This window comes from Trichomonas vaginalis, chromosome I (genome assembly GCF_026262505.1).
Source record: "Trichomonas vaginalis G3 chromosome I, whole genome shotgun sequence".
Taxonomy (NCBI): domain Eukaryota; phylum Parabasalia; order Trichomonadida; family Trichomonadidae; genus Trichomonas; species Trichomonas vaginalis.
The window spans coordinates 18,772,343-18,792,536 of record NC_067203.1 but is presented as its reverse complement, the minus strand read 5'-3'; the positions used below and the strand labels follow the sequence as shown (position 1 = coordinate 18,792,536).

At 31.7% G+C, this 20,194-nt stretch overlaps 8 protein-coding genes across 8 annotated transcripts, besides 3 other annotated features; 3 read left to right on the top strand and 5 right to left on the bottom strand.

Annotated features, from left to right (window-relative positions):
* Nucleotides 1–182: 182 nt before the first annotated feature.
* On the top strand, nucleotides 183–2,807 carry TVAGG3_1009880 (LP07818P1 family; the record flags this gene model as incomplete). The annotated part of the gene is made up of 1 exon (XM_001330740.1): nucleotides 324–2,807. The coding sequence occupies one exon, from the start codon at nucleotides 324–326 to the stop codon at nucleotides 2,805–2,807; it is 2,484 nt and encodes an 827-aa protein (XP_001330776.1).
* A 528-nt stretch (nucleotides 2,808–3,335) lies between these two features.
* Nucleotides 3,336–4,926: a mobile genetic element.
* Nucleotides 4,927–5,197: 271 nt separating this feature from the next.
* TVAGG3_1009860 (iron hydrogenase) lies at nucleotides 5,198–7,047 on the top strand (the record flags this gene model as incomplete). Its single annotated transcript, XM_001330739.2, has 1 exon — nucleotides 5,198–6,604. One exon carries the CDS (start codon nucleotides 5,198–5,200, stop codon nucleotides 6,602–6,604), a length of 1,407 nt encoding a protein of 468 aa, XP_001330775.1.
* Nucleotides 7,048–7,112: 65 nt separating this feature from the next.
* Nucleotides 7,113–7,142: a mobile genetic element.
* Nucleotides 7,143–8,994: 1,852 nt separating this feature from the next.
* Nucleotides 8,995–9,032: a mobile genetic element.
* A 405-nt stretch (nucleotides 9,033–9,437) lies between these two features.
* TVAGG3_1009830 (cAMP-dependent protein kinase protein) lies at nucleotides 9,438–10,622 on the top strand (the record flags this gene model as incomplete). The annotated part of the gene is made up of 1 exon (XM_001330738.1): nucleotides 9,438–10,622. The coding sequence occupies one exon, from the start codon at nucleotides 9,438–9,440 to the stop codon at nucleotides 10,620–10,622; it is 1,185 nt and encodes a 394-aa protein (XP_001330774.1).
* Nucleotides 10,623–11,273: 651 nt separating this feature from the next.
* On the bottom strand, nucleotides 11,274–12,446 carry TVAGG3_1009820 (protein serine/threonine kinase protein; the record flags this gene model as incomplete). Its single annotated transcript, XM_001330737.2, has 1 exon — nucleotides 11,379–12,446. The coding sequence occupies one exon, from the start codon at nucleotides 12,444–12,446 to the stop codon at nucleotides 11,379–11,381; it is 1,068 nt and encodes a 355-aa protein (XP_001330773.1).
* A 510-nt stretch (nucleotides 12,447–12,956) lies between these two features.
* TVAGG3_1009810 (histone acetyltransferase protein) lies at nucleotides 12,957–14,252 on the bottom strand (the record flags this gene model as incomplete). The annotated part of the gene is made up of 1 exon (XM_001330736.1): nucleotides 13,013–14,242. The coding sequence occupies one exon, from the start codon at nucleotides 14,240–14,242 to the stop codon at nucleotides 13,013–13,015; it is 1,230 nt and encodes a 409-aa protein (XP_001330772.1).
* A 701-nt stretch (nucleotides 14,253–14,953) lies between these two features.
* Nucleotides 14,954–17,388, bottom strand: TVAGG3_1009800 (armadillo (ARM) repeat-containing protein family; the record flags this gene model as incomplete). The annotated part of the gene is made up of 1 exon (XM_001330735.1): nucleotides 14,992–17,367. One exon carries the CDS (start codon nucleotides 17,365–17,367, stop codon nucleotides 14,992–14,994), a length of 2,376 nt encoding a protein of 791 aa, XP_001330771.1.
* Nucleotides 17,389–17,795: 407 nt separating this feature from the next.
* Nucleotides 17,796–18,953, bottom strand: TVAGG3_1009790 (protein ubiquitination; the record flags this gene model as incomplete). The annotated part of the gene is made up of 1 exon (XM_001330734.1): nucleotides 17,796–18,953. The coding sequence occupies one exon, from the start codon at nucleotides 18,951–18,953 to the stop codon at nucleotides 17,796–17,798; it is 1,158 nt and encodes a 385-aa protein (XP_001330770.1).
* Nucleotides 18,954–18,982: 29 nt separating this feature from the next.
* Nucleotides 18,983–19,905, bottom strand: TVAGG3_1009780 (uncharacterized protein; the record flags this gene model as incomplete). The annotated part of the gene is made up of 1 exon (XM_001330733.2): nucleotides 19,312–19,905. The coding sequence occupies one exon, from the start codon at nucleotides 19,903–19,905 to the stop codon at nucleotides 19,312–19,314; it is 594 nt and encodes a 197-aa protein (XP_001330769.1).
* Between the last annotated feature and the right edge of the window lie 289 nt (nucleotides 19,906–20,194).

Genomic DNA, 20,194 nt, shown 5'->3' with positions numbered 1-20,194 from the left:
TATAATTAAAATATGCAAGCACAAGGTGAGGACTAATAGTGCAAGTAATACGCTCAAGAAATGTCAAGATTTCAGAACAAATTATTCCATTAATTGAACACAGAGTGGATCTAGAGAGGAAATCTTGGCATAAAAGGGAACACAATGGTATTTTCTCTTTTCAGTTTTATTTTCTGCCAAAATGAATTACATTTTTTATTTGTCACATTTTTTGCAAATTTGAAATGCAAAATCTCACCCTTCCCGAACCTTTTAATCGATTACAAGACTCGAGGAAGTGGGAGAATGTGCAAGCAACCATCAAGAAAGGTAAATTAGGGAAAATGACAATTCAAGCTATCGGTCCTTTTTTATTTTTCTACCAAAACAACGATTTGAAAGATATGGTGCACATAGTTTTTGTTCCAACATCAACGAATGGCTTAAACAAGAAATCTAAAGGCGCAGAAATCACAATTGACTCACTTGGCAAAGTTTTCATGCCGATTTCAATTGTTTTTCAAAGCTTCGAAGATATGAAAGCATTTCAGGCCTACTTCAATAAATTATTTGCGGAAACAATCCAATTCTATGAAAAATTAACGATGTATTCATTCCAACTTTCAGAACAAATTGAGGAAATATTCGGACCGAAAGAGATAAAGCCTGTCATGGCAATTCTTCAAATAGTTTCAAAAAGTCACCATTTTCAAGCTTTAAGACTAGATATCAGTGAATTAAAGCCTTTTACAGAAAAATTAACGAATTTAACACTAGTATACCCTGAATCGAAGCATATAGGTAAAACAACTCCTGCACACTCATTTGTTATTACAGATTTAAATCATATGAAAACGCCGCATACATATCTATGTAAAAGCATCCCAGATATGATGAAATGGGTCCTCGCTATTTATATTACTGCTAACGCTCCGGAATCTTCTCTTATTCCGCCAGCACAAAGATTAGAAAATATGTTGAATCAAAACGCTCCAGCACAACCCGCTGTTGTTAAGTCAGTACCTAAAATTACTGTTCAAACAACTCAAACGCAGACGAAAAAGCCAGTTCCTCAGGAAACTCCGAAATCTCAAGAACCTCCAAAACAACCAGAGCCTGCAAAGCCTGCTGTTGCTCCTCCAAAGCCTCCAGAAGAAGTTCCAAAGCCTGCCGAGCCAGAAAAACCGAAATCTGAAGTCCAAGAAAATAAATCCGAACAAAAAACAGAAAAAACAGAACCAACACAACAAGAACAGCCTAAAACAGAAGAAACACCGCAACCAGCTCCTCAACCTGCTCCTCCGAAGCCGATATTTCAAATTACAATTGAAACTCAGCCTCCTCCACCTCCGAAGAAGGAACAACCGACTCCGATCAAGAAACCACTGATAATTACGGTTAAAGAAGCTGTTTCTCCTACGAAATCCTCAGTAAAACTGCGAAAACTCAAAAAAGAAGGAGAACAAAACAAACAAGAAGAAAATGCTGATAATGAACAGAAAGTCAACCTCCCTCCAGAAGTTATAGCTGCAAACTATCAAAGTAAACCTTTGGACGTCCAATTAAACGGATATCTCGAAACATACTCCAAGATCAAGAAGAAATCGCAACTGCAGCTGAGAATTAATACAATTGATAAGAGTTTGTTGCCAAATTCGTTCAAATACGATGAGAAATTTATTGAAACAGAATTAGAGAAAATTTGCGAGAATTTTGATAAAATTGAGCCAAACTATGACTTGTCAATACCAATGGATACAGTCAATCCCGATCAATTGGTTGAATCGACCTTAACCAAATTATCAGGAAATCCAACCATTAATTTGTCTTCCATTTTCGACTGGAACAAGTTCGGAATTCAGTACGATATATATTTCTCAGAAGCATCCCCTAAATGTCCCATTACGACTCAACTTTCAATATGTTCTCAAAATTTCTATGCTTCTGGCAACCAAATCCAGTCGGATACGCCCGATGCCTTCAGGTTTGTCTTCTTGGTGGCCTCAATTTTCTTAAATGGCCTAATTGAAGATTCATTAGTGGAGCCAATCAAAGAATTGGCTTTGCAAACGCCTGAACTGACCTCTCTAGTGCCTAAATTATTTAATATCTCTGATGTTATCAAGCAAGCAACGACCATGGCCGCGATATTAATTAATGATAAAGATATCGGCTCTGTTTTACGGTCAATTCTTCGTATTGATAACTGGAGTGAGCAATACTACAAGAAGACAGCTATGATGAGGAACGAAACCTCTTTAGAAGAGGCTTTAATGTTGATTGATTCAATTGTCAACTCACAATCATTCATTATCAACCCAGAAGCCAACATAATGAGTGATATACCTGCTTGTGATAAGACTAGATTCATCGATACCCCAATTTTCTCATATCTTGACTTTGATGAATACAAAACTAATCCTTCCAAGATGGCTGAGAGCATTTTGACGAACGGAATCCTTCAGAAAAAGAATTTCCTGCAGCAATACTACGCACAAGATCCATTTGATTGCATTTCTGAAGTTGTAGAAAAATTACAAGATAATGAAATAACGAATTCCTTCATTTCTACTGTTAAAAAGATCCAGGGAACATCAGTGTTAGACGCAATGAAGACTTCAAAGGTTTTGGACGCGATTAAAACAACAAAATTATCAACTTTCATAGATGAAGGCGTCAAAACCATGCAAATGTATAAATGGCTATGTATTCTTGTTGCAAATCATAGTATTATTAGTAATTGGTACGAAGAAGAAGCAATTCTTTATGATTTCTTCAGAGCAAAGTTTGTTATTTCTCAAATCTATCAATTTGAAAAGGGTGATTAATAAATCGTAAATAATTTGTTTATTAGTAATTTTCAATGCTTTTTTTTATTATTATTTAAAAAAATTATTGAACATTTTAAAATATCAAACCATTTTAATGGTTAAAATTTATATAATTCCTATTTTCTACTTATAATCTATCTCTTTTGAAGGAAAATTAGGAGGGAATTTTCTGAATTTTTTAAAATCTTATCTTTATTCAAAATATTTCAATTAAAAGTTGCGTTTTTAGAGGATTTATAGCGTTATCATGTTAAAGAAAGGTATTTTGTAAATTTGGGAAATCTTGGGAAAAGATTTTGTTTTCAACTTTGGTGGGAAAATCATAATACAAGTGTGTGGCAAACATGATTCACAAATTAAATGTAAGTTTTGAATTAATAAAATCTTATCATAATTTTAAATCATTAGTTAGAAGTAACAAATCCACTTTCATTATAATATAAGTCTTGGAAATGATGATTTAAAGTTAATATAATTATTGTTGCAAAAAAATTGATTAAATATTCATTAAATTGTGTTTGTAGCAATAAAGGTACATTCACTATTTTTGACAAAATTTTAAATTTTCATGGGGTTGTAAATCTTATAATAACTAGATGAATAAGGAATAAATCCCAGTATGATGTGCATCATTATATTAGACACTATATGTAAGCCTTGTAATTCTATTAACACTTATGAAGATCTATAGTATTTGAGCAGATAAATTTGATAATTTCCAAAACTCTTATATTTCAAAATTAAAGTGTGCGAATGCATTTAAATGAGAGCAAAAAGAGAATGATGCTGTTAAAACTAGGTGTTAATTTCCAATTATTTCGCAGCACAAGAACTACCCAGTAAATTCGGCTATCTTTCTTTGCAATTATTTTCTATTTTACATATATTATAATGGTTAGGGTTTGAAGAAAAGTTACTAGAGAATTATTGATTTTTGAAATAATGCAGAATTTTACTTGAAGAAATCATTAATTTATGAGCTCCAAATTGCTAACCATGATGAAGAATCATTAAATTTGCTACAATTAAATACATTTATTGCCGAATTAAGATTTTTGAAATTAAAAGTTTGAAATATTGCCTTTTTGAATAAAAATTTAAATTTGATTATATAATCATGATAATATATTATTGAAATTAAAAGAAAATATTTTAAACCATTCAAATATTTTGAATGTCTTATCAATTTAAAATATTAAAAGATAGCTTGATTTTATCATCATTAGTTGTTATCAAAGTTTTCTTCTTTTGATGAACAACAGTAAATGATTTGTTAATACATTGTCTTCCTTTTTCGCAGCAAAATCAAAAGTTATGATGATAATCTTGTACTCAATTTTGAAACTCTCTGATTTACAAGTAAGCATTCCTTTGGAAAAGCAGTCCTATTCTGTTTTCAAGATATTTTAAAGCCTCTATTTCATACAATGTGCAGATCTATTCGAAATTGCAAGAACTCTCAAGAAAAAATGCAGCAGCAAAGAAGATTCCAAAGTTTCTAGCATCAAAAATTTACAACCTTAATACAACAGTTAAAGAGAAGCTCGATAAGAAAATATTTAACCATAAAGCTGGAAACTATTCGATATCTACTATTGGATATAATAAAAAGTTAATTGTAACATATTTTACATGCTATTTGCTGACTCTGTTCCATTATATTACCATATATATCTTTTTGAAATCTAAAAAAATTTTACGATTTTAACCATGTGTTGTTGAAATCATATATCAATCTTAGCTAAAGTATAGTTTATGAGTCTGTCACCAACTAATGTATGAATTTTCAAAAATGTCAAATATGTTCATTTTTTCTGTATATTCAGCCATAATTTCATGTATTTATACTATTCCACTATTATTTAATATTTTTATCGATTTAAATAGATGATAAGATGCTTAGTTCTCCTGGAAATCGATTTTTAATCACAATTTTAACTTTCCAAAAAAAATTCGAAAATAAAAATTCCTCTCAATTTTCTAAATTTTCTAACTAGCCAAATCTCTAGCCAAATTTTTTTTGGCCCGTATAAATATTGTTAGGCACTATATAGGGATGCTATTTATCCTATTTTCATCCCATTTTACTGTTATCGCCTAGTGAATGTACCTTTGTATCAATGAAAGCTCAATAAGATGCATATTGAAGTGTTGCCTGTATGTTCCAAAATAGTCTATAACAATTGAATAGGAAAATACACATCAATTCTTTAACTCAATTATTCATTGAAATTTTGAATTCCGCTAATATCGTCGTATTGAATTTTTTACTGATTTATCCAAGCAAATTTTAGTAATAAATGCGTATTTGCAATATGATAAAAATATTGGATTTCGTTTTTAAAATTTGTGAAACTAGAAATTTTCCCTAGTTCATTTTTCATCAAATGTTAGCGAGTTCAGCAACAGCAATGAAAGGATTTGCAAATAGTCTCAGAATGAAAGACTATAGCTCAACAGGTATCAATTTTGATATGACAAAATGCATAAATTGCCAATCATGTGTCAGAGCATGCACAAACATCGCAGGTCAAAATGTTCTTAAGTCTTTAACAGTCAATGGTAAATCAGTGGTACAGACAGTTACAGGAAAACCACTTGCAGAAACTAATTGCATCTCATGTGGACAGTGTACGTTAGGTTGTCCAAAGTTTACTATCTTTGAAGCTGACGCAATTAATCCAGTGAAGGAAGTTCTTACAAAGAAAAACGGAAGAATTGCAGTTTGCCAAATTGCACCTGCAATCAGAATTAATATGGCAGAAGCCCTAGGTGTTCCAGCTGGAACAATCTCATTAGGTAAGGTTGTTACTGCATTAAAGCGTCTTGGCTTTGATTACGTCTTTGATACAAACTTTGCAGCAGATATGACAATTGTTGAAGAAGCAACAGAATTAGTTCAGCGTCTCTCAGACAAAAACGCCGTTCTTCCAATGTTTACATCATGCTGTCCTGCTTGGGTAAACTATGTTGAGAAATCAGATCCATCTCTGATTCCGCACTTAAGCTCATGCAGATCTCCAATGAGTATGCTTTCTTCTGTAATCAAAAATGTGTTCCCAAAGAAGATTGGAACAACAGCTGATAAGATTTATAACGTTGCTATTATGCCATGCACAGCAAAGAAGGATGAAATCCAAAGATCACAATTCACAATGAAAGATGGAAAGCAAGAGACAGGTGCAGTCTTAACATCCAGAGAATTAGCCAAGATGATCAAAGAAGCAAAAATCAACTTCAAAGAGTTACCAGATACACCATGCGATAACTTCTACTCAGAGGCTTCTGGTGGTGGTGCAATCTTTTGTGCAACTGGTGGTGTTATGGAAGCTGCAGTTCGTTCTGCTTACAAATTCTTGACAAAGAAGGAACTCGCACCAATTGACCTTCAAGATGTTCGAGGTGTTGCAAGTGGTGTCAAACTTGCTGAAGTTGATATTGCAGGTACAAAAGTCAAAGTTGCAGTTGCTCACGGCATAAAGAATGCAATGACTTTGATCAAAAAGATCAAATCTGGTGAGGAACAATTTAAAGATGTTAAGTTTGTTGAAGTCATGGCTTGTCCAGGCGGCTGTGTTGTTGGCGGTGGTTCTCCAAAGGCCAAGACAAAGAAAGCTGTTCAAGCCAGACTCAACGCTACATATTCTATTGATAAATCATCAAAACATAGAACATCTCAAGACAATCCACAGCTTTTGCAATTGTACAAGGAATCGTTCGAGGGTAAGTTTGGTGGCCACGTAGCTCACCACCTTTTACACACTCATTACAAGAACAGAAAAGTTAATCCATAGACTTTTTTTATATTTTTATTTAAAAAATTTTATTTTGAATTATTGAATCATTGAAAACGGTTTTTAAATCAAAATGAGATGAAAGGATTGGCTTTAAAATGGGTCTGTGATCTATGTATGGAATAGATATTGTAATTTACATGTTTGATGCGATTTAATATATATTTTCAATGAGAGAGGGTCAAAGTTGCTATTTGTCACTTTTCCACAAGAATATAATGGGGAAAAAGTTATCATATAGTTGATCTCATTCACTGAGGTGAGAGATGCATGTAGTGTAATGCGATAAGCAGTGGGATTGCTGCTCTAAGTCCTAGGTTCGAGACACATTGGCTTCATTTTTCTCTTTTTTATTGACGTAAACTATTCAATTTTTGTGTTCTCCATTCAAATTTCAGAATTTTTTTTGCAGATTTCACGCTACATTCGAAGTTACCTTTTGTAACAACCACCACTGCCTACGAAAGACGAAAGTGTGTCACGATTTCACCCGGAAATCCGACGGTTGTTTAAGAGTATGCACTTTTGTCACCTACTCTATTTTCAATTTTGAGATAGAAGTATTTAAAAAAAATAAGTCATAAATCATCCATTTAATTCATTAGTATTTGCTATATATGCTATTATATGGACAAATTTCGCCAATTGACAAGAAATGTGTATGTATGAGTTTCAAACACAACTGTTGAAACCAAAACTTATTCCGAGGACAAACTCCAATTGCTTAATTCTGTATGATAAGTCAGTCAATTGTGACAGTATATGTGAAAGATTATAAAATGAAAGAAAACAGCGAACAATATGTAATGGATATTCTATTATGATCACTTAATGCAAAATTAATAATAATCTATATAGTTAGAGCCCAATTGTCTGTAATCAGAATTAGAATCTGAGATAATGCTCCCTTAGCGAATGAATTTATCTAAGATCCAACTAAGGGTTTCGTTTTGCTAAAATTGTCACTTTTATAGCATATTTGTTTTTGGATGTTTTGCGAAACCAAAAAAAAAACTATGATATACAATGTGTGTGTAAAGAAAATACTTTATTTACTAGTTAAAAAATCATTTGGTATTGATCAAGTTATTTTTTCTGGATAAGATATTATATGGATAATTGGATAGAAAATACAATTATATAATCTTGTACCTGGTTTAATTAAGCTAATTGTCATCAGAAACTTGTAATTTTTATGAATTTCAGATTTTCTTTTCATTACTGCTTTTCTTAATAGGTCAAGTTCTTATTTACGTTATAAAGTATGATATTTACAAATATCAAGTTATCGTGTTTTTTGAGAAATTATGAGAAACAAACAAAAATGAAAAAGATAGGAATAGCAATGAATAGTGATGTGGGTATAGAAAATGTAAGAGATATGAATGCAAAGCAATCAGTATTTAGAATATTGACCATAGATTTCGAAAAAAAAATGCTGCATATTGAGCGAAAACTATGATTATATTATAAGGCTGTCATTTAAAGCATAATGAAACTATTCCCTTTTCATTTTAATCGAATAAGATAGTAAAGATTTTTGAATTAGCTAGAAACTGATGAGATGTTTTCACAAATCAGATTTTTAATCTCTATAATGCATAATTCACTCAATATCTCAATTTTGATATTGCGAGATATTTTTGCTATCGGTTTCGCAATTTTGACACAATAGCAAGAGGGTTCTATAAGCATTATTATCAACGTAGAATCTGAATATCATATCAGAAAATGTCGCAAATCTGACATTTACCCGACCAAAAAAATATAAAACCAAAAATAATTGTTATAATTTAAATGAAGAAGTAATTTAAAACGATTTTATTTATGATCAAATTTTATATATTTTTTTGGATCAAATCCATTTTAATAGAATTTATATACTATTCATCTATTAGTAAACACTACCGTATATTATTTTTTAAGCTATCTTATTTTTTGAAATTTTATTCAAATCTTTGGTCGCAAGAAGAATTGCATGATAAATAAAAACATTTAATCAAAGTCAATTTTATTTTTCATATTCAAATGGACTGAGTGTTAACATTTAACATTTTTTGCTAATTGTCGTCAAAAATTAGGCGTAAAGCAAAAATTAATATTTCATATGGTTTTATGATAGATAAGCATTATATTCCCACTCATTATATTCGTAAATTTTGAGGTTTATCCTTCGCTTTTAAGATCATTGAATTTGATTTTTATATAAAATAGTTATATATTAGAAAATAATATGAGTTTATGTGATATTATTTTTCAGAAGATTTTGTGTTCTTCTTCAAAATTTTATTTTTTTATTAAAAAGAATCTTTACAAAATATACATTTACTTTAATTAATATTTAAAAACATGCTCTATCAAAAGTTCCAAAAATTCAATATTTTAGCTTTTCTGAGGTGTCACTTTTGATGAATTTCTGTTTACAACAGAATATCATATCAGAAAATGTCGCAAATCTGACATTTACCCGACCAAATAGCAAAAATAATTGAATACTTTTCGCAAAAACTTTAAAAATCGATAAAAATATGAAATATATATATTAAAGAGACTTTTTATATAATATTCATAAAGATTTTCCAAAAATATGATACCGCAAAATTAAAAAAGTGACGTCTTGAGTGGAGTCAAAGGTCGAAATTGCTAGCTAAATGTTTTTTTAGCGAAATTGCGTATTGTACGTTTTTTTCGCAAAACGAAACCCTTAATCCAACAGGTATGTTATTATATTCCTCAACCATTATTCTTTAAAAATAACCTTATGATCCGCCTTACACCAACTGTCAATTGTAAATTTTTTTTCACAAATTCTCATTCTCACTCTATTTATCGAATGTTTGAAGGATGGCTGAGTAAAAAAGGCTCAGTTAAAGGGATGTGGATGAGAAGAAAGGTGTATTTTGATGACAAATCCTTTATATTAAGCAAAGACGAAAATAATCAAAATAACGAATTAGAAATTCCGATGAAAAATGCCGTTTCAATATCAGAACTCGACAATGGATCGTTGAATGTCGTATTTATGAATAACCAACCATTGATATTTTGTTCAAAAAATGAAACCATAATAAAAGAGTTCCAATTTTCATTCAAAACAATACTTGAACAACTGGGAATTACCGACAATTATAAAATTTACTTGTTTATATGCAAAATCGGATCAGGCTATAGCTCTGAAGTTTATCTAGCTCAAAATACTCAAACAAACGAATTAGTTGTTTTAAAAACAGCAAACAAGAATAATTCCAGTTCAATGAAAGCACTCTATGTCGAAAATAAAATACTAAACGAGTTCAAACACCCAATGATTATTTCTAAAAAGGGAGTAGTAGAGAATAGCAAAAGATACTCGTTATGTTTAGAATACATATCAGGAGGCGATTTATACTTCTGGATGAACAGAGTAATAAATCGATCAAATGAAGATATTTTAATAATAATGTCCGAACTCGTTATTGCTTTAGAGTTTTTACACTCTAATGGTATAATATATAGAGATTTGAAACCAGAAAACATACTGATTAACTCATCTGGCCACATAAAATTATCAGATTTTGGTTTATCGACCATTTCGGAAACTAGTACGGAAATATGTGGTACATCTTCATATATGGCCCCTGAAATGATCAAACACCAGTTATATTCAAACAAAGTAGATATTTGGGCTTTCGGAATTTTATTGTTCGAAATCAACTTCGGATATAACCCTTTTTCACGAGATATCAAAGAGAAAACCATGAAAGCTATAGTAGAAGAAGAATTAAAAATCCCGCAGAATTTCAATAAAGATCTTTCGGAACTTTTACGAAATGTTCTCAAAAAAGATCCAAAAGAAAGGTTTTCTGTCCAGCAAATAAAAGAATCTGCTTATTTCAAGAGTGTCAATTGGGAGAAAGCGGCCAACAGATCTCTCCAAATAAAGAACCTCCCTATTCACGATGTTCATTTGATTCCATCAAATTTCAATGGAAAATATACTTCAGAGAAAATTGATTTGTCTCAATTTTCATCTGATTGACCTATATTGTTTTTGTGTTTATGTATATTAGTTGTTAATAAAAATTTTGCGCTATATATAAATATTGGCACGATTTTTTTTACTTGGGTTCATTTAAACCTATTGTCCAAGCAATCATTTGTGCTAAGTTCTGGGCTCGGATTCTAACTTTTTGTTCGTCTTCAAATTATACGGAAACCTTAGGATTTGGCCGGTAATATATTCACAGGTATTGAGTGTACATGAAAAGCTACTAAGCTTTGTAGAGTTTTGATAATTACTTTGGCAAAATTATTGTTGTAAATTTACACTTTTAGCGTGCTCGCATTTTATCGAAGCGAGATTGCGACTACACTAAAAGTGTAAGGCGACAGCTTCCCATAGGCCAGAAATTCTTTAGGTTTAGCACTCAGGATTGCATCAACTGAAGGTCATCTTGAAGCTGTTAATTAACTTATCTTTATTGGAGCTGATAAAGAAGCAAAGGATAATTTTGGATCTACTCCACTCATTCTTGCATCACTCTATGGTCATCTTGAAGTTTTTGAATATCTTATCTTTATTGGAGCTGATAATGAAGCAAAGGATAAAAATGGAAAGACTGCTCTTGATCGAAAGTCTGTGAAAAAAAAATACTTTTTTGGAAGACTAAACAAAATAGAGAGTAATTAAGTAAAACTAATTATTGTTTAGTAACAAGGCATAAAAATAATGCCTTGGATTAAAAACAAATGAGAATAAAAATAAGCAGTCCGTATTTTAAAATAAAAAAAAATATTAATTGCGGGATAGTGTCCTTGGAGGGCACCACCAACGGTTTGCCTCTTCATAGCCGAAAGAGTAACCGTCATCGCATACAACAGCACTAATGTTATGAATAGCAAATTCTGGGGAAGGTTTTGGCGGAGGTTTCTTCCTAATCGGCAACGGAATAGGCTTCTCACCTCTCTGAATGAATGGGTGGGCAGCAACTTCATGTAAAGAGTATCGTTTCATGGGATCAACTGTAAGCATGTGCGTAATCAAGTCTTTGAGCTCTGGAGAAACATCAGGTGGGATCTCTAGATCTGTAGTTCTTATCATGCTTGCTATTTCGTATACGTTTGCTCCTGTATATGGTAACCTTAAGAATTTTGTCTGGTAAAGTGATATTCCTAGGCTCCAGACGTCTTCCTTGCACGGATCCAGTGGCTCTTCGTCAAGGTTCTCTTCCTCTGGCTCTTCTTCGCTGCCAAAAACTTCTGGAGCTTGATATGCCGGAGTTCCAACAACAGTATCTGCCGATTGGAAACGATGTCCGATTCCAAAATCTGAGATTTTCACAGAGCCGTCAGAAAAAATAAGTACATTTGATGGCTTAATATCCTGATGAACAATTCCTTGATCGTGAAGAAACTGCAACCCTGTAACAATCTGGTAGAAAATACGTGAGATAACGCGTTCGTCAAGAATAAATCCACGTTCTATTAAATTTTCTATACTTCCGCAATCTGCCCATTCAAAAACAATGCAGGCAATGCCTTCATCTTTTGAATGTAAAGCTTCTTTCATACGAATAATGTTTTTGTGTTTTACTAACCTCATATTGCGAATTTCTCGCTCAAGAGTTTGTAAACCATTTCCTGTCTTGGATAATTCGGAGGTTTTGAACATCTTAAGAGCATAGTATTCGTTTGTGACTGTATCTTGTGCTAAATAAACTTTTGATGATGCACCTGAGCCAAGTTTGCACAAACAAAGATATTGGTTAATCTTTTTGACTTTGGCTTGGTGTGTGTCATCAATTGTCACGAGGCGAGGGCTGTTGAGGCTTGCTGGTAGCGAAAGCCGCCTCACGTGGCGCATTGAATTGAGCTCAAATTTTGATCGGCTGCCCTCTGAATTAATAAATATTATTATAAACAAATTTTCTCTTTGATACCTTTTACATGATATTTGGATGTGGTTATTATCAAAATTGAATTGAGCAGTCAATCCCCTTATCGTTTAATTGAATCTCAAATATTTTTAATGCATATTGATTACAAACATGTGTTGGTTTTAAATTTAGAAAATTGGCCCTAAGAACCGATTTCAAATTCATGACAAAATTTATTTCATTGATTTCTGATATTATGGAGTGATATATTATTAAGTGCATCAAGTAATTAATTTATTTTTATAAATATGGGTTCGTGAAATCTTATATTTTTCGTAAATATCGTTGAAAGATTAAATTTTCTAATTGAACATGTGACCAAATATCATATATTTAGAAAGGCAAGATGATTTATATGGTAATATTGAAAGAAAATTATCATAAACTATGTTTATACAATATTAATTTCGGAAAAAATCTTGTATTATTCAAATTAATTTTAAATGAATACAAAAAACAAATATATATTTGGTTCAAACATGATAGTATCTATTTATTTCGATGACTTCTGAGGCGGAGGTGGCGGAGGGAGGACACTAAGCTCAGCGTCAAGTGGATAATCAGGGAACTCCTGATTATATAACTCTATGAAAGCAGACATGGCTTCATTGGCCTGCTTGAAGAAAATTGTATCTGGAGCGTTGAATCTCTGGCAGTTTATGCACATTAGTTGGATATCTTTAGCTAGTAGATAAGGAGATTTATAATAATCTGGGAATTTGGCTAAGCGTTTCTCGATTGTAAGAAAATCCATTGGTTTTGGTATTTTTGCGAAGTATCCTGGAGCAATTTCTTCTGTAACTGGTCTGATGAATGTAAGACCGAACCTTTTGTCCGCTTTAAGCTCTTGTAATATTTTGATGCATTTTGCTCTGAATGTCTCCATTTTTTTATCATAATCTTCTGGTGGCTTCGCGTTTATTGCATTCTTGAGCAGTTTCGGTATCGGAATCGAAATAAATGTTGGTCGTTGTGGATAACCATTCCATGTAAAATCAAATTCACGCGGCATTTGGTTAACTTTGATGCCTGTTTTCTTGGACAACAGACTGATCTGCTTGGCAATGACTTGTGGCATCTTAGAATAGTCGATATCTGGAGCTATGTGACAATGAACAAGAGTAATGCCTTCGTAGTCTTTAATGCAGCCAACCCAGCGCTTAGGATCTATCAAAATTTCTTTGCTGTTGAATCCTTGCTTCTTGAAATAAGTAACAGCTTCGTTATCTGCACAAGTTAAAATATCGTAGAGTTCGTGAGTTTGTAAAACATCTTTCAAGAAATTCATGGCAATTCTACCGTAGCCACGTGATTGAAGTGTGCAATCGACCGCACAAAAAACGATTTCAACAAATTCTTCTTTCATAAATAATCGAGAACATATACCGCCCATGACCCTGCCACGATGCATAACCATTACGGTCTCGGCTTCGACATCAAAAACTAATCGGGCAATGTATGCAGAGCCCATATTAGGAAGTTGTCGTGAAAATATATTTTTGGCGTCTGATAATTGCATGAGCATTTGAGCATGAGATGTAAATCTGTTGTGTGCTAGTTTTAATTGAATATCTGGATTTTGGTCAGGAGGTCTAATCCAAGCTTTGGGTTTTGTATTCAATCTCGAAGGATGACGCAAGCCTGGATGAAATACTCGTTGCCGAACGTCCGGGGACCTTGAGAACCAAGAGAGCCGAGCGTGGCACTCTGAGTTCTCGTCCATTGGAAAAAACCTCCCAAATTGAGAGCACATACAGACACTATTTTTGAAATTATTTATGATAATGAATTGGTTGGATTTGATATTTAAAAACAGATATGAAAATAAACAAATTGAGTTGGCTATAAAGTAATTTGATTTTTTTATCAGCTAATGATTTTTCTATATTTCACCATTTTATCTGTATTCTAGGATATGTAATATTGGTAAAGTCTCTCTCTGCAATTTCAGGCATGTGATTGCTTAAATAAAGTGAATACAATATAATATGAGAAATTATCGTTGAAATATTATGGATGACGATTATCTTTGTCGAGACATATCACCATCTTCATATTTAAGTGTGTTGACATTAAAAAAAACTTCAAATTTAAATGTGTTTATTCTTGAATAATATGCAGATAACTATATCTTATTTCAATGTATAGACGCACTCTCAAAAAAATATTTGATAATCTTAGCTCTATTGTCAATATCTCATTACCCTATAGTCTTTTTAAAAAGATCTAAATCCCCAAGACTAAGATGGCATTCATTAAGTTCGAGAAAATGTTATAATGCAATAATAAACATGAAAAGAAAGAGAATATGTTTCATGTTAGAATTAACTCCATGCTCTACTTAAAGCTTGACAATTGTGGTTGTATTTGCTTTAATTGCAAGACTAAGATTAAGATTCATAATACATATAAATATTGATAAAATATATAACAAGTTCATATTTACATGATAAAAACAAAAAAATGAATATTTTATTGGTTGTGTTCTTCAATTCGTTTGATCATTGATTGTGCATCGGAGTCTAAGATAGATGTGTCTGGGAAAAGGCGATGAATGCTATCTAAAACAGGTTCGTTCTTAAGAGGGTGAGAGAAGTATAATGGATCATTGTTGCAGAATGAGTATGTTTTGCCTTGTTCGTAATCTGTGCTTTGTTCAAGAAGACTGATGCATGCACAAATGATACGTGTATCAACATCGTGGAAAACAAAAAGACCAAAACACATGAGTTTGAGGTCAAATGATGATATAAAATTAAATGAAAGAGCTTTGTCGATGAAAAGATTCAAAAGATCTGGAATAAGACTTGAAAGATGAGATACAACTGAGTCTTTGTCGTTCAGAGAGAGAACTGAGAAAAGACAACATGCAATTTGTGAAAGGATGTTAGAATGTTCACTATGAAGACGTTCTGAAAGAATGTTGAAGACGTCAATAGCTGCATCAAAACCACGTGTTGAAATGAAAACAACTAAAACAGAACAAAAACATTTGAAAAAAAGTGGATCCATGTTACGTAACAACCAAAGACATGTATCATAGACTTCATCGCTACAACTAACTTTAGAGAAGAAAAACATGATTTTGGAAATCTTCTCACCAAGATACTTGTCAAGTTCGATACTTTCAAGTGCACTGAAGAAAGCATTACAAATAGATGAAACAGATTCTTGAATACTTTCAAGTTGATCAAGTGAGTTCTTGTTTGTAAGTAATGAAACACACATGTCAATACCACAGCGGACTGACGTTGAGTCTGAAAGAAGACTAAGAACAACTGGACAAACACTGTTGACAACATAACTGTGGAATTCTGGAACTTTAGACAATGCTCCAAAACACAAAACAATGCTACCATACAATGTGTGATTCATGTAAAATTGTTCTAAAAGACCAACAAGTGTAGACAAAAAATCATCTAAAACATCGGCAAAACTAATTGGCGAATGTCTGACAAGACGGGAAAGAATGTCAGTCATGAATTCGTTGTTGCTGTTGTCGCCAAGAACGTTGATCATATAAATAACGCGTTCAACAGCTAAAATAGTTGAATCAGGAAAAACACGTTCAATCTGTGAAAGAGTAAAACAAACATTAAGATAAACAATGAATGAGTATTCGTCGTCAAGTGCTTCTGAAACAATTGTTGGTGAAACATCGGACTCGTACTCAATCACGTAATTGAAGTACTGCGCAAGAGCAAATTCATTTGATTGTGGAATAGGACAGTCAATAACATATGGGTTGTCATGAGTAAGGATACCTGTAAGAATGAAAAGTGATGCTTCTTCATGTAACTCTGAAAGATACATTGTTTCTTTGCAAACATCAACGGCTGTTTGTAACAAGGAATTCTTACTTAGCATTTTAACACATAATGAACGAATAGAATCTTCATCAGTAATGAATTCAATGTATGAACTCAAATCATTAGAAAATGTTTCGATTTTGTCGTCATCAAGTAAACAGTGGCTGATACATGAACGGACAAGAAGCTCAGAATCAAAGATGAAGTCACCATCTGTAAATTCTTGATAAAGATATTCTTCTTCTTCTCCTTCTTGCTCATATGGACTGTGAAAGTCTTCAGGAAAAAGTAAACGCTTTAATTCTAAAGCCAAACTTTGTGAGAATGAAGAAAGTGTAACGCCGTTGTATTCGATATGAGGAAGAGGACACATTTGAGCAACGAAAGAAAAGTGATTCAGTAAAAGATTGAAAGCGTCTCCTTTAAACATGGAAAATGATGTACCGGGCAATAATGCGTTCAATATTGGAAGGTTTTCATTAGAAATTTCTTGTTGTAAGCACTCTTTGTAAAAGTTTGTTAAGTTTTCATCGCAAATTTTTGTTTTGATTAAAATATCGGATAATGTACTCGCTACATTGACTTTTATTTCAAGGTCTGATGAACTGTTGAACACGTTTATTAAAAATTCGACTATGACTGGTGAATATATTTGATTATCTATGCAATGGTTTATAATTGAGATACAGCCATTATAATATTGAGAATCTAATGACAAAAGAGCTTTAACTTGCTCTTCTGTAATTATGAAATTTGATATAATTAATGAGGCCATCGAAACTATTGAAGAATTGCTTGATAAAAGGAGAGGAAGTAGTGCAAAAGGGTTTTCTAAAGGTACTCTATAGCTTTTTAATATTGATAAGCATAGAAGAATTCGCAATTCAGACATTCCTTCAGTATAAATCTTGTTAACTATAGTATTTCCAACACTTGAATCAAATTGTACATTTTGTAAGAACTGGAAAACATATTCAATCTTTTCTTGTTCGCCAGATTCATAGAATTCGATCAATTGATTCAAAGTTGTTTCATCCATTTATTTTTTTTTGTTTTGTTTTATAAATCAATACGCTGATCGTATCAGAAGCCATTTCAATGATAATTATGATAAAAATGTTTTGATGGATTTTGATCATAAGAAAATTCACAAAAATATGGATAATAAGATTTCAAATTTTTTTTAATTCAATAGATTATTCAGTTTTTGTGCTGCTCTAACTAACGCTTAATACATGCATTTTTCAGACTTAAATGGTAGTTTTATTACGTTTCAACTGGAAACAACGAAACTATAGAAAAAAATGTAACTTTGTAAATAGAGAGTTGATCAGTCTAGGACACCGGTAAAGAATGATTCAGAGATTTCAAAAAAGCTTTATGAGATAAAATTCACAATAAAAGTATAATTTTCTTACTAATGATCATTTACAATTCTAATGCTGAACAGTGTTTATATTGAATGAATTATTTTGCTCCAACTGATATAAGGAATTCTCTTACTTTGCCTCTTGCATAAGAAAGAGGATTTAAATCGTCTTTATTCTTTGGGTTTACATTAACTCCAACAGATATTAAGTATTTAACCACATCAAGATGATTATTGACTATTGAATAAATGAGCGAAGTGTATCCATCATTGGTTTTTGCTTCTTTATTAGCTCCATTAGAAATAAAATATTTAACTACTTCAAGTTTGCCTTTTATTGATGCCAAAATAAGTGGTATAGCTCCATTATTAATTTTAGATTCTTTATTTACTCCTTCTGAGATAAGATACTTAACTATTTCAAGATTGCCGTTTGAAGCAGAATAGGCTAACGATGAATAGCCATAATTATCTGATGCCTCTTTATTTGCTCCAATTGATATGAGATACTTAACAACTTCAAGATGACCTCTTTCTGATGCAATAATTAGTGGTGTTTTTTTGTTTTTATCCAAAGTTTCTTTATTGCAGCCACTTGCGATAAGTGATTTAATAAGTCTGAGATTTCCTTTCATGGAGGCTTCAAGAAGAGCATCTCTTTTATGTTTATTTTTAATTTGGGTAAGACCTGCTTCATAGGCATTCATCATTATCTGTTGATATCCATTTTCTGAAAGTTCATTTAGGAATTGATAAACTTCTTTAAAATCATTGGTAGTTTTCAACGAATTGATTCTTGTTAATAATTTAGAATTAACTTCATTAGTTATTTGTGGGTTAAGTGATTGAATTTCTTTTTCGGGGCTTTGAGTTTGAGATGTAATATTATTAATCTCATCATGCTGTTTTTCAATTGTTTGTGACATTTCCTTTTCTGTATTATCTAAAATAGAGATAATTCCATTAAGTATACTTAATTTTAAATGCTTATAAATCGATTTCAATGCTGATATTGCATCTTGATAAGTATGAACATCAACATTCGTTCCACGAATACAATTATATAATTGATTTGCTTTTATGGAAGAAGCAGAGTTTTCCAAAAGTCTATTAAAGTCGAATAAAGTTAAATTTGAATGTTTCAATATAATTTTGATAACATCTATATCAAAAATATTAAAGAATCTGTAATCATTCATGTAATCCTTGATATGAACTTCAATATACTCATAATTTATAATGATTTCTTGACTCATTTGTGAACTAAAGTCAAAAAAAGTTGGCAAAAAATTACAACAAAAGTCGTAAGATAATTTTAAATATAGTGCAACAAATGTGAATTTGATAGGTTATCAATTGGTCCAAATAATGTTCACAAATCATTGAATTTTAAAAAAAATTATTCCAAAAAGGCTTTTTTTGGCTACCAAAGCTTCTTAACGAGAGAACTCAATTGAAAATGAGATAATATGAGAGAATTCTCGTGCAAGTTTGTTTCTGTTTCGATAGAATTTAGAAATCGATAAAGAGTTAATAAAGAATATGTTTAATATTTAAAAACACTAGTAAAATAGTAAATAAAGCAAAATAATAGTAATAAAAATAGCAAATTTTCTATAATTCGTCATCATCATATTCATTTTCTTGTTTTTGGACGGGCTTTGGTTCTAAGAAGAAAACGCCTTCCTTAATTGCCCAGATACTATATTTATTTTGTTCTTTGCATGTGATTTTAAATTTATTTGGTTCTGTATCGGAAAGTAAGCTGAAATTTGATGTAAGATAGCATTTATGTTGTTCGTTGTAGAGTTGAAACTCGAGATCTTGCTTTAAGACGTCAGAATTATCACAAATTAATTTCCATTTGCTGCTTGCGCCCATATTCCCTACTGTAGGAACTACTTCTTTGTTGAGCTTAATTGAAACAAAGTTATGTGTTATAGAATTAACGAGAGCAATAGATTCATTGCATTTAACGACGTCTTGTCCTTTTGAAATATTTTCGATTGGAGGCTCAATTATCCAAAGCCATCCATCTTCATACGTTGGAAGAGAAGAATATATTTTTGGAATTTCATTTGCTAAACCTGTATTTTCTGTTGTCATGCTTAAATGTGCATCTGAATATATATTTGTAAGTTGTGCTGTTGTCATGAAACCTATTTTTGGAGATTCACATCTTAAATGATTCACTAGCAATGCAAACATTTTATATTAATGATTCAAAAATAATTCCGTGTAAACATTACAATATTCATAATATTTTCATTCAAATTCGGAAATATTATTAGATACCAAATCATTATTCAAGCAAAGCTATATTTGTTAGATATACTTATATTTAGACATTTTATGTTTATAACAGTTGAAATTATCATTATTGGAGAAATTAAAAAATGAAATTTGATCAAAAGAAAATATTTTGAGTTTAGTTCGACAAATACTTCGTGTTCAATATTTTCTTGATTACCGCTGCATAGTTTTCATAATGTTGATG